This window comes from Falco peregrinus, chromosome Z, assembly GCF_023634155.1.
Source record: "Falco peregrinus isolate bFalPer1 chromosome Z, bFalPer1.pri, whole genome shotgun sequence".
Classification (NCBI taxonomy): domain Eukaryota; kingdom Metazoa; phylum Chordata; class Aves; order Falconiformes; family Falconidae; genus Falco; species Falco peregrinus.
In genome coordinates, this window is record NC_073739.1 from 54,166,593 (window position 1) to 54,181,242 (window position 14,650).

Below are 14,650 nucleotides of genomic sequence, written 5' to 3' on the forward strand. Positions count from 1 at the left end.
AACATGTTATTCCTAATGAATTTTGTCTAACACATTTTCAACAACTTCCTTGTAAAATGTAGTCTCCATAATAAACTTAATCTCTTCCACCTCATTGACATCCCTGCCATCAGGAGATTCTTTTATAACAGCTAACCTGAAGATTCCCTGCTGTAGCTTAAGCCTTTTTCTTTTTAATTCATGTATCATAAACATGAAAAACAGGTTGTTCCTTTCCTTTTGGTCCTTTTCCATCTGCAGCCCGTTAGTCAGTTAACTACAACATTTTGATCTACTGTCTTCAGCTGCAGCCATGCTTTCCCCTCTGAAATGCAATGACAGCAAATCCTCAGTGCTGTCAGACAAAGCATGTTTAGTTGATACATCTTGCATCCCATATCCAGGGAAATGTGTTCATACACCTTTGGACTCTTGTTAAGCTCATAAACTATAACCCTCAGGACCTCTTCTACAGCAGTGGCTGATACCATTGCTCCCCATTCCTTTGTCTGTATTCTAGTTTCAGTATCTTGCATTTTTCCTTATTTAATTACATCCTGTTTTCCAGAATATCTCAGTATTATAATGATCTTGTTCATTTCTGATCAATCTTCCTTCACAAGCCGCATAAAATAAAATAAATTTAAAAAGCTTGTCTGCAGCTAACATCAGCTGCAACAGCTTCCGCAGAAGGGATAACTAAGTAGGCTGCAGTTGGCCAGGCCAGGAAAAAAAGACAGTATCGAGTTGGAGAGATGCCAGTAAAATCATCAAGGGACTTGGAAAAGGGTTTGACTAAGTACTCCAATGCAATAGCTAGGGGGTTGCTATCAAATGAAAATAGAAAGCAGTAGGTTCAAAACAAACAAAAATGTTCTTCACAAAGTATTTGACTGTTTGCCAGATGTGGATGCTAAGATTTTACACCAATTGAAAAACAAGCTGCATAAGTTCATGAAAGAAAAATCCAACAAGGTTACCCTTTTACTTAGTAAATACAAAGATGCTGCTTTTGGCTAATCATTTCAAGTAAGTATACATTTTGGCTAGTGGTCTGAAGCATTGCAAGTGTTGATCATAGAATGCTTTGGTTTGGAAGGGACCTTAAAGATCACCCCATTCCAACCCCCCTGCCATGGGCAGGGACACCTTCCACTAGCCCAGGTTGCTCAAAGCCCCGTCCAGCCTGGCAATGAGCACTTCCAGGGAGAAGGTATCCACAGCTCCTCTGGGCAGCCTGTTCCACTGCCTCACCACACGCATAGCAAAGAATTTCTTCCTGATATGTAATCTAAATCTACCTTCTCTCAGTTTAAAGTCCTTATCCCTTGATAATGTCTTCAGCACTAAGTAGGACACTATCCCGTTAGCAATATATTTCCACTTGTTGTTTTCATGAACTATTCTCCCTGTGTGTCTACTGACTCTGACTAGTGTCCAAAAGCACTCAAAAAAAATCTAAGAAGAGTGGTTAGGACAGAGTGTTTTTCCAAATATTTCTAATAAAAGGTCAGAACCATTGCCTTCAGTTTTAAGAGTCGACTGCTACAAAGCTGTGTCACAATAATGCTGATTTACTATTCTCATTTAAAAGTAGCTAATTAAAAGAGCCATCTAATCTCGAACTCTGCCACAGCTAAGTCGAATAGATACAAATTGTATGGTTAAGGCTGATAAACATCTTTTGTTTTCTTCATGCCACTGTGGTGGATTTTTTAGAGAGGAACCTTTGAACTGAAAATAGATACCCTTGCTCTTCCACTTTCTCTCTCAATTGCCTTTTAATGCCCAAGGTCACACTTCCTAATGGTATTAACACAGATGTGAATTTGGATATGGCATTGCTGCCTTTTGGCTATCTCATTTCCCCAGCTTATTTATATTTGTGTCTATAATTAGCCCTCTGTAAAACGAAAATTGTTGGTGTTTCTCTTAACACATTTGAAAATGTCATTTTCAGCAATGGTCCACTAATGAATATTTTAATCTTTCCACACCAGGGGAATAATTTTCACTCTGAAAACAGCTTTTAAGATTATTTAATTTCAATTCAGAAACCATTATTGTATCCACTTCAAGCTATTACCTTCAAATTAGCTTTTCAGAGACAAAATTCCATTTTTTAGAAACAAAATATTCCTAAAAAAAAAAAAAAAAACCACAACAACAAACTAACAAAAAAAAAACCAAAACAAATTACAGACAAATTGAGGGTTGTCCAGTAAGAGGATTCACTTACCCTGCTCTGGGAGTGCCATTTCTTAAAAGAGTTGCTAAATACTACCATTATAACTCACAATCTTCATTTGTATATAAACACTGTCAAACTTCCACCACCATCTGCCTCAACAATGCCACAATTTTTTATTAATAATAGGAACTTTGAGAAAAGCGTTTCAACGTGGGTTTTTTTAGAAAATGTAATAAAAAATCTTACTCTGTCCAAAAGAATAAACCAATGTCTATACTTCTAGCATTTTGTAGATGTTTAAAGTACACACAGACTCCTCTACCAGTGTAACTCCATGAAAGAAAAATCCACCACGGGTTAGTATTTAATATGTAGACACATCTTTGGCTGCAAGTTCTTGAAAATTTTGTTATACGTGAACATTTTACTCTTTCAGATGCATTCAAATCTGTTCAAGGCATCCACCTTTGGGAATTTGAAGTTTACAAATCATGAGTTACTGAATTTTCACATTTTAGTACCTAATCCTGCAAACATTCAGTCTGTCCTGCCCTTGATTCAAGGATGGCAAAAAATTTCCTTGCAATTGCAGCTCCCGGGTCATGCCAGGCTGAGGCAACGGTATACAGTGCCAGCAGTCTTTGCTGTGCTGTCCATGACACAGCATTAGCGAGAACAATGATCTGTAAGAATGCAAACAGCAGGAGAGAGCTGGCTGGGATAAGACGACATGGAAAGGACAGGGAAAAGGTGGAACGGGAAATGGGAGTAGGGAGAGAATTCTGCAGTCAGAGAAGGAATGGGAACTGGCAGGGCTTAGGCTGAAATAAGAATGAAAACACTCATCACAGGTAACTGGAGCAAAACTCCCGCACTTGGCAGGGGGCCCTATGTGTCCTTTGTTGCTAGGACGTGCACATCTGAAGTAAAAAACACATACAAAGTATGAAACAGAGGCTATTACATCACTGAATATGAAGTACTTTCTGCAATAGTAGTTTTTGGTCGCTCAGTTTTAGAAGATGTTTACAGTAGAAAGAGCTACTGCTCCCAAGCATCCAAACAAGAAAGATTACAGACAACTTCCCCTTTGAAGACAAGTCAAAAGAATAAAATTAGCTCTTTCAAAAAATAAATATGTAAGCATTGAAATTAGGTAAAAAATACAAGATCGACCATTCTTAGGGAAAAATATAAGGAGACCATGAAGATCACTGCCAGAGGATAACACTGAGGCTAACCACTTAGGAAACACAGAAATGAAAATGGAATGATGCTATGTCTACTGATAAAAAATATGTAGGATTATTCCCATTATTATAAAACAATGTTTGGAAGTGACAGTAAATACTAGATTTAAACCTGAACGCCTTTAGATGAAAATTTATATCTTGAGGAAAGCAGCCTAGCACCAGCTGTGCAGGGCAGGATATCCTGCTACTGGCTACTTCCAGGGTTTTTTTCCCAATGATTTGGCAGCTCCCAGAGATCAGATACGGTCTTTGAGGACAAATTTAAATTTGACAAGGATGGTGGAAGTTCTCTGGTCCAATTCTTGCTCCAAGTAGGGCCAGATTCAAAGCTGCATCTGATGGAAATCCTGCCTTACCCTGCAGGGAATGGACAACCCCTTCCTTGGTAAAATGAGAATACCCACACGCCTGAAGGTGCCCAAAGTTATCAGGTCTTTTCACACAGGTATCAGTGGCAAAGGCTGACTTGGTGAACTGCAGTAAAGGGAATCCAAGGTCAAAATGGACTTTGGGTCTAAGCCTTACGGTATTTAGGTTAAAAAGATATTTTCCAGGTTTTACAGTCTTCAATGTGGTTTCTGTGACTGCATCAGGGAAAACCAGTATTTAAAAAATCTGTTTACAATACTTTGTGTTAAAGACTGGTTCTTACAAGCAACACATATCCTGTTACTAGACTAATACCAAAACCAGAAAGAAATATGTTCCCCACTTCCGAGTCCACAGAAGGTTACCATCAGCATTTATAAGTAATTCTCCCAGTAAATAATCTTTTTGCAGAGGTTTGGTAAAATCCAGGTTAAATAAATAAATAAATAAAAATCAGGCCTCAGTTTTCTGAAAAGAGAAAAATGCAGAAAAGTTGAAGTTTTAATGTTTCCTGCTATAGACACATTTTCAAGGCAAATAATTCCTTTTTCTTAACAACATCTAAATGCTTTTGAAGCTTGGTAGGAAAATCAGTCTGGAAATTGAAACACCGTATACCAGCTCACATGTAGTGAGCTAATTTTGGCAGTTAACAGGCTCTGAAAACAATACTTTATAATGGAAATACTGTATCACTGAGAAGGGCATCACTATAAAAAGATTGTTCAAAATCATTATTGTTCGTAGGGTGAAATAGGGCAATTTCTGAGCTGGAATGCAGAAAGCTCTTATATGCCACTTTTCTGATGCCTTGGGGAAAAAATAATAATAATTAAAAAATCCTTCAACTGATGTAATGGTCTACTCTAACCACAAAATATAAACAAACCAAAAGTCTGAATATCAATAGTAAAATATAAAGCATGAAAAACTTCATCTACAGAAAACTACCTCTGTCAAGCTGTTTAACACTTGCTATTTGAACATAGCATCTGTTCTCAAAATCAGTGACCAGATTAGGTGCTGAACTACTTCTGTAGTGCTATGAAGGGTTACAATAATGTGTGAAAAGTCATGCACCTTCCTTAGTAGCCTTATTAACAGCCAGCTTGCTATGAAGTAAGCCATTGAAGTGCATTTAACTGTTTCCTTACTTGGTCTTCTTTCTAACTCTTTCCTGTCCCAAATGCTTTTGTCTTCTCCATAATAAACGTTCTTACATTTATGTACTATAGCTACTAGGTGACCACATCCTTGCACATTGTACAGTACATTGCATTCTCTATAATGCCAGTCATTATTCTTCCTGACTTCACTAGCTTTCTATAGCTAAAACACTTAAGATTAATGAGGCATTTTTTTCTCAGTCAAGGCATTTAGTATGAATACACTTACACTTGCAGGAGCTATGCAGATGACTTATTTGATATAATTTGCTTTTTTAAATTGTTTGGGGGGATTGATTTATGGCTAATTTTTTTGTCCATTTTGTCCACAGACAAATTTAATACCACTCTTTTGTCAATAATCGTTATCAAACACAACCTACTGCCTAGCAGAACATGAAGGTATGTTGTTATCATGGATCCAAGCGCATCCTGGAATGTCCGGGAATTTGACAAAAAATATTGTAAAGCATACGACTTCAGCCAACTAGAGATACTGCAACTGCAAGAAAACAGTATGCTTCTGAATCTCAAAAGCAGTTTCCTCTGATAATATAAAATGAAATCTCCATCAAAGAAACGTCTGGCTCCATAAATCCAGTCCATGTAGCCATTTTTCTGTTTCCCTATTTTAATGCTGCTCTTATTTGGGATTCACACATAACACAGTTTCATTTAGCTATTAATACACCTCCCATTTCTATAGGACTCTCATACTTCAGTGCTTTGCAAAATCATACTGATACACATATAAAAACCTAGTAGAGACCAAATTTTCTATGAAATTAACATAACTGCCGGGAGTTTAAGAAAGTGATATTTAACAGAACTAAAAACAATATTTAATTGTGTAGGCAGAGAAATGAGAAGGTACTTTCGCTCCTAAGAAATGAATTCTGAACTTTGAACCAAGGTTTGTACCACTATTTCATAGCTTTTATTTCATTCTCCACTGCATAGAACTTTTCCTTCTCCTTGTTTTCCAGCCAACCTTCCCTTTAGGATTTAAAGCCTTACACAGAAGGGAATCCTCAGACAGATCTTCCTCAGCTAAATCTCCTCCTTCTAGGAATCAAAGTGAAGAGGAAGGAAAATTTCAGACATCAGTAAGTTGGAGTTTCAGGGAATAGGTATTTTCTAATAATTAAATCTATTTTGTGCACTTTTCTGATGCAGGAATCGAATTTTTGAAGGCATGTGGATATATAATTCCCACAGTAAGTTGAATCTCAGTTTCACACCTTCTGCAACAGCTGCAGTTTTTAGGAATGCTTGTCCTGAACAAGAAATCACATTAATATGACTTTTTTCATTTCTTTCATGTAGAAACTTGAAGTCTGAACCACGTTAGTTGGAATGTAAAATACATTCGCCCTATATACCCTACAGTAAAAAAAAAAGTCATGCAGATAAGTAATTTTCTTTAATTACATCTCCCTCTCCAGAAAGACTTATGGTACTACACAGTAATTTAAAATACAATTAAAATAGCATATGTATAACAGATATAGAAAAGAATTATACAAATAAAAAACCAGATTCATAAAAGAAACATATGCATATAACTTAAATGTAGCATAAAACTTTCTCCTGCAGGTTGGCATGACTAAAGGAAAGTAGTACTTTTGTTGTCTTTTTTAATAAATCTACAAAAGATTGGTTAAAAGAGAACCATATTTATGTTAAGCATAATGCTAAGATTAGATAAAAGTATTGTACTATTTTGAAGTGAAAGCTGTTAGGATTATCTAAGGTTATTGTCCAAACTCTGAATAGATAAAAACATGATCCTAAAATAACAAATAGGACCGAAATAAGTATCAAAAATTCTTATTTATGCTGATGTTAGCAATGAGGTTCCATAGAAGCAAAAACACACTAATACATTTAAGTTGTATATCCAACTGACAATTTTTTTCTCCAAAGAGAACTACAGTCACATTGTTTTGCAATGAATAATACTGTTCAAACACAGAAAAGAGAACCACAGAAAAAAAGGCAACTCAGTGTCTATTTTACCCTTCTACCTCAAGGCATGATTCAAGTCTTCTTCAACTATTCCTGACCTTGTCTAACATGTTTTCAAAAATCATGGAGCATATTCTGCAAAACCTCTGTATATCCCAGTCCAGCAGTGCACTATTTTTAGAAATAAAAATTTGCAAATTTTCCTGGTATTTAAATTAACTTCTGCTGATGCAGTTTAAAGCTGCTACAAGTCATCTTTTGTGCTTAAAATGAGAGAATGGCAATTGAGTGTGTTCCTTTTTGCCATACACACACAATTTTACATGAATGAATGCCTTCCTTTCTGTCTTCCCCTGGCTAGACTAAGAAGGTTAATTCTTTTCAGTCCTCCTTTATGGTATGACTGATGTCTTATCAGGAATGATTAAAAGAATATTGTGGGTTTTTTGCAATTTCAATTGCACCTCTTGTTTTCTTCCATCCCGTTCAGGCTCATGTTTTTTTGAACCACATACGTTCTGTTAGACAAAGTTCTTCAGCTGGGCTCTCACCAAAGCTCAAGAGAGGAGAAAGATTGTTCCCTGTGTTTTTCAGGCTTTATTTCCAGTATAAGATTTAAACATCCTGGTATGATGTTTCTGGTTCTATGAAACCAATGATTTATGCGAAGTTTATGACCAGAGTGGTCACAACTGTAGCTAGCAGCAGAAGCTGCAGCTTAGGTAGGGACTCCCCTCTCATGTATGCATAACTGATAACTCCTCTCTAAGTATTGTACCTGTCTCTGTTGAACTCTGTATGATTTATTTTACACCATTTCTTCAATATAGTAATATTATTGTTCCACGAAATAGCAGGATCCAATCCAAAACAGTAATTGGATCCAGTCCAAAACACTAATCCTAACCCAAACCAGCAAACCTCTGCCTACAAAATGCCCAAGGCCCCTGGTACTTACAGAAAATGTATCAAGAACGCCTCTCATTAATCCTTTTGCATCACTGAAATATTGAAATAACTGAATAAAATAATATTTTGATTAATACCAGAAACATGCTTGACAGTTGTGAAAAAAACTTTTATATATTCTGTAAGTTTAACACCTTGGTAGCTTCACATGAAGTATACTCCCCCACCTCCTGTGCAATCATCTTAAATGATTTAAAGCAGGCCAGTCTAGATTTCCACGTATGTTCCACAGGATATGAAAGTTAATCAGCACATGACACACAGAATTTTATCACTCCCTTCATGATTTTAAGAGTCTGATGAGAATGATGGCTGGTGGCTGGTGATACTGAAGTTTGAAACAAATCCATATTCCTATATATTTGCCAACTATTGATTAACATCATGTGCCTCTGTTGCTTGAATATCAGAATTTAAAACACTGCCAAAATCATCTGAAAGTTAGGATGCATGAAATCTTTTGCTTATTCCTTATTCTTATGAGATGTCACAGAAGAAAATCTGTTGGTTTGTTCTTAAACACATATCTCTTTGTACTCTGTTATTGTCTAGGTATGCAAAAATTGATAGATTTGTTATTTGTTTAGTGTTTCTCTTGAAATCCAAGATAGGTGGACTGCCACATAATTCTTTGGGTCACTCATTTCCTGTCTTTTTAGAATGCAACTTTAAATTTTCCAGGCTGCTGGCACCTTACCTGAGCTCTGCTACCTCTGAGATAATCACTAATAGGTCTGACATTGCTTCAGTATCTTAAAGAGTTTTGTAAGACCCTACCATTAAAAAAGTGAATTGGGTATCATGCACATATGAATAAACAGAGAATTCACATATGAGAATAACAGAGCATTATTCACACCCTTGAAACTGCTGGATTTTTGCTACTTAACTTGGGTAGCAGATGGCTACCATCTTACCACTCCTACATGTTTCAGCTGACAATGAATAGTTCACATTGACATGTGAACGAGACATTTAATAACAAAGAGACTATGGAGGACAAGTTTTAAGTAAATTTAATACTAGTGAAGTCTATTCAACCTTCAAAATTTCATTAAAACTTCTGAACTGAATGACAGCTTATGACAATAAGTATGTGAGTTTTATTCTAGAAACACATCTGAATTAAGAGTTCTTTCGGGGCATAATTTCATTGCACTCAGGTCACCAAATCAGAGCTATAGAAAGATGAATTTATTAGCACTAACAATTTAACTTTACAGTAATCAACACACATACAGTTAAATATGTAATAGACAGAGTTTACATTACATAAATTGTCCAAGTGGGCAACACCTACTGTTTAGCCCTTACACACTGAAAATAGTGCTCTATTTCACTCTTATCACCATCTTGTTACATGAAATTCCAGAAATGCACTGTCATCTCTCCAGTTCCTAGAGCATACTTTTGCAAAAAAAAAAATACTAAAACCACTTCACATAAAATTTCCATTGATCTATTTTCTGTATGTTTTTGATATCTCTTCCACTGCTTCATGTCATCTCCTCAAATCATTTGGCCAAGAACAAACTTTTCCCTAGAATTCAGACCTTCCTTATTTTCAGAAACTTATATGGAGCATAAATAAAATAAAACCAAACCTATTCAGTAAAACATCCTTCTCAAGTTAACACTGTCCTTGGATGCAAATTTTTCCCCTAACAGTTTGTCAAGGAAAAATCCCAGTCAAGTCAAGCTTTAATCTTCCCTCCAACATTTCGATTTTTCTATTGTATTACCCAGTTCCCCCTTTATTGCCCCATAATAAACATACATAAGTCAGCAGTCAGTGGAAGGTGTCCCTGCCCATGGCTGGCAGGTTGAAACTAGATGTCATCTTTAAGACCCCTTCCAACCTAACCCTTCTATGATTCTGATTATCTCACTATCTTTGTTCTTATCTTTCACTTACTGCTGTGGTACCTGAAGGTTATCTTCACTTCAAGAACATTTGTAAAATAACCTTAAAATTCCAGAATAATTTTAGAATCCTTTCTACAACACAGAATTAACAAATTATAAGACTGAATTCTGGTTTACTACTTTTCAGTGACTTTTGATTTTTAAAAATGCACTACAGTCAAAAGACAAAGACTCTCTCCAAATTTCCCCTCAAATGCATTACTGTTATATTGCAGGTAATATTAAATTTCAAGGCAATGTTCTAAATTTTTCAAGGTTTTTAACAAAAGACGTGATTCACTCCTACTCCTGTCACAATTCTCCTTGGAATTCCTGTATCTGCACGTCACATCTCCTGCACTTGTATCTCCCCTGAAATGAAATTTAAAATCTTTTTGATAGAGCACCAGGGCTTTCCAACTCTGATTGTTTAACTGATTATTAGATTCTGAGTTAATGCCTACCTGTCACTTGCTAGAACAGACTTACGCTCTTCCCCTTGACCTTCCCATGACTCTAGAACAGTAGTCATGAAAGTAGTTCAGGAGATCCTGAAACTCACAATTGTCCGATTATCTGTACAACAAGGTTCTCTGGTTACCGATGACAGATGAAAACTGGATTTTACCTAGTAAGAGTGCCTTTGTGACTAATATGAGAACACATAACAGAGATAGAAACTGATTCAATAAATATTTTAATGGCTATTCACTGAGAGAACACAGGATTAAATATAGATGGACCGTATTTTTGTAACCAGCAGTCTAAAGTCACTTTTTTCCTTCTGTTTTCCCCAGCTTAGGTAATGTGTGAATTAAAAATACCAGCTTCTCTTTTGTTTCCTTAACTCTTAGCGTTAACAGAAGAACCTTAAAATGTTGACGGTGTACAGAAGGAAAATCAAAGTGTTTATATTTAATACTACTTACAGCTTGCTAATTTCATGACTGTGAATTTTTTACAGGTGACTTCTGCAATTGCAAGAAGTGATGTTTGTCAAAGTGACACTGTATTTTCCAGTAGTTTGATTCTCATTTCTTTTCCAACATAGCTAAAATGTTTATGATGTTATTTAAGGATTTACATTTTTAAGGCACTTGAAATATCTGCTTTAATTCAACAACTGAATGAAGAAAAGATATGTTGCCATCAAAACTGATAATCACATTTCCTCAAGCTGATTTAAGGAAAACAACTATTATATGACGTAGCAGGGCAACTGCTATTGATCGGCAAAAAGTAAAATTTAAAACTGATTTTATTTTTTTTTAAGTGAGTACATGTTTAAGGATTCTATGAACAATTAATTTATTGTCTATTTATTCCTTGCTGTATGAAACTATTTTATACTTTTTTAAAAATTAAAATAACAGGCATTTAGGAGCTTCACAAGTGAAACTTTTTTCTGCTTATACAGCACAGTAAACCTTAAATGCTGTAAAAGGACAATTTAATTCTTGACTATAACATATTGTTCTATTTCCCTTTCTCTATTCTCCAGTTGACCATATGCACATACCAGAAGTCTAAAATATTTACAGGAAATCTCATTTTTCTTTCTATATGCATTTAATTTTTTAGTTATTTCCTTGAACTATGTTTTACAGACAACTATATTCTGTTAGTCAATCCTTTTCATGAGTATATCGACCTACTCCAAGTTTGTCTATCAAAATGCTATTATATTTTACAATGACATCTAATCATGTTTTACAAACACTAGCAAATGTGCGTTCAGAAAAAAATACACAGGCTATATTCCACATGCAATCACACATGTGCTTTTTTTCACTTAACCTCTACGTGTTAAATAACTATGAAACATATGAAACTTACGGCTGTCCAGGCTTCTTTTCTGCATCGAGAACACAACCATCCATTATGGATGTCATGAGAAGGAACACCGTAGCAACCTAGAATAAGAGAGGTGGATTAATTAATATAGTCTGTCTTTCTATCTATGATGTCATACAATTCAACTGTGTATAAACACTAGTGAAACACATCTCCTGTGACCAAGGAGACTTTTCCAGTCTAAGCTTACTGACAATTCCATAGTCTACGAAATATATAAATCAGACATACAGATACTCTTCCCAAAACTCAAAAAACCCGCCAAAACCAAAAACCAAATCAAAACAAAAATAAAACAAAAAACAAAAAACCCAACCAAATACCCAAAAAAATCCAATCCCCAGATTATTTCTTATTTGCTGTCTTTTCAATAGCATATCAACCAGTTCACCCTGCAGGAAAAATGTACAATTTGAATGCATGTACTGACATTTATTCTCTGCAATTATACCACATTTCCATGTAAGCATTTCACATGGACTTTCTAGAACTAACTACTCAAGCCCTACTGTGTGTGAAGATACTGCATAAAATCCATGCATTCATCAGTTACTCTTGAAATAAAAAGAAGAATGCAAGGTTAAGGAAATTATTGCATAAAGTCAGTACTAATATTCACAAGTCCTCAAATCCAGCAGGATTTCACCCTCACTACTTAGCAAGGACATACTAATATCACCCAGTGGTTTAAAATATGAGAAGTAAAAGAGGAATTTAATAGGTCAGAACTGAAACAAGAATCAGAAGTTTGCGATTATTGAAAGTTTACAGAAAAAAATATTCTTCACTATTTTCACAGCAATCATTAATAGGTAACAGAAAATGTAACAGCTTTTTTAAGAAAGTAGCCAGTGATTGAATCATAACATATGGAAATGTTCTTCAAGTACTTGTAAAGACATAGGAGAAGCCTAGTTAACTTATTTATCAATAAAACAAAATTTGAAATTACATTTCTGCTAACTGAACAATTAGTTTATTTACTTGCATGAACCCGTACACAACACTTTGCACAGGAAATCAGAAGACTTGTTCCATCTTCTTCAATAAAGGCATTTGATGGATAGTTTTCAGTGTTTTCTTCACTATAAATGAAACACAACTCTGGAATAAGAGGTTTAGTCTTTTCATTTTCAGCCATCAGTGTTTCTGCTGAGTTTGATTCCCTGAAAGCAGGATTTTCTTCATCATGATTGTCTGGCTGAAAAAAACAAACAAAATTTATATTTAAGGAAAATAAAGGAGAGTCTTTCTTTTGACAGTGATGAAATGACTTCTCCCCTCCCTGCTTTTGCACTAATAATGTAACAGTTTTACGAGAAAATTAACTGCTTCTAGGTATTTATCACAGTCATTCTATAGTTCCTTGCTTGTTCAAATAACTAAAATCTACAATAGCACTCAGCCTGCAAACTAGTGTTATTGCAGCAGTGTTCAATGATGCTGTACCTCTGTCTCCCTTTGAGCCCTTTAACTGGGTGCAGTTCAGTAACTTTTTTCCCTAGTTCCCATGATGAGGAAATCCCAGTTTAGCCTTCTGAATTAGTACCACGGTGCTGCAGCAGCATTTCAAGCTGAGATTTGACACAGGAATTCCACAAGCCAGTATCAAACAGTGCTCCGCATTAGATTGTATTGTGGGAATATTATTCCTGAGAAGGCCTAAGTACTGTGAAAACACTTATTTCTTCAGAACTGCAGGAAGGAGACATAGAAAAGGCTTCAATAAAAAAAACTTAAAGACTGGCATATGTCCCAGTTTCAGCTAGGACGGAGTTAATTTTCTTCCCAGTCGCTGGTGCAGTGCTGTGTGATTTGGGGTGACAACAATGTTGACAGCACACGGATGGTTTTGGTTGTTGCTGGGTAATGTTTATATCAAGTCAAAGACCTTCCAGTTCCTCAGGCCCTGCCAGCCAGAGGGGCACAAGGAACTGGGAGGGGACACAGCCAGGGCAGCTGACCTGAACCAGCCAAATGGACATTCCATACCATGGGACGTCATGCTGAGTATATAAACTGGGGGAAGAAGGGGGGGGCGGGGCAGGGGGGTGCAGCAGACACCTGGAATTATGGCGTTTGTCTTCCCAAGTAACCATTACACGTGACGGAGCCCGGCTTTCCTGGGGATGGCTGAGCACCCGCCGGCCCATGGGAAGTGGTGAATGAATTCCTTGCTTTGCTTTGCTTGTGTGTGTGGCTTTTACTTTACCTACTAAACTGTCTTTATCTCAGCCCATGAGTTTTCTCACTTTTACTCATGATTCTCTCCCCCATCCCACTGTGGGGGCAAGTGAGCAAGTGGCTGCGTGGGGCTTGGTTGCTGGCCAGGGTTAAACCATGACAGCTACAAGGAAACAGTTAAGACACAAACCTATATGGATTCATCACTTCCAGAAGTGCAACTTCAAGGGCAAGCACACATAGACTAATGCCAATCCTACACAAACCCTAGTAAAAGGTATAGACTGTCTGCAAGCAGGAATAAACGTAGGTGAACAGTTATAATTTTAACAACAGTGAATTTATTTACTTCTCATATAAATCAAATGCATAAACTTATCTTACTTCTAATTTACAGAAATGGAGTAGCTGGGCAGCTATTTCACACTTTGCCCAGAGATGAAGCTGTTAGGATTTTGCTTACCTTGTAGTATGGCATGAGAAGAGTGCAAATGGCACAGTGTGGTTCCTTCTTTGCACAAGCTGCATTGTATGTTTTTTCAGCATTGAAATTGGGTACTCTTGTGTGCCAAAGGTAGACCAGAGGCCTGGCCCACATCTCTGTCTCTTGAACTTCCTCTTCAATTAAGGTAGTCTCAGGCAGTTCTTAAAGAAACAAACAATTGGTTACATTGTAGTCCTAAAGACAAACAACGATTTTGTCACCTGTGTTATTGATGAAGATAAAACAATGCTAAAAGTCTGCATGTGAATACAAAGGCAAAGTCTGAAAGAATTAAGCACCAGGATAAGCACAAAAAAATTGTTTCAAC

General features: G+C 36.3%; 1 protein-coding gene across 3 annotated transcripts in view; it reads right to left on the reverse strand.

Moving 5' to 3' along the window:
* KDM4C (lysine demethylase 4C) overlaps positions 1-14,650 on the reverse strand; it is a 304,693-nt gene that overhangs the window by 97,065 nt on the left and 192,978 nt on the right. For 2 of the 3 annotated variants that reach the window (XM_055790391.1, XM_055790390.1), the window contains exons 13-15: positions 14,302-14,483; positions 12,639-12,855; positions 11,637-11,713 (exon numbers count right to left, since the gene is read on the reverse strand). In XM_055790391.1, the coding sequence (XP_055646366.1) occupies positions 11,637-11,713; positions 12,639-12,855; positions 14,302-14,483 (476 nt within the window). The remainder of the gene's footprint in view (positions 1-11,636; positions 11,714-12,638; positions 12,856-14,301; positions 14,484-14,650) is intronic. The other variant, XM_055790392.1, reaches the window with a different exon arrangement.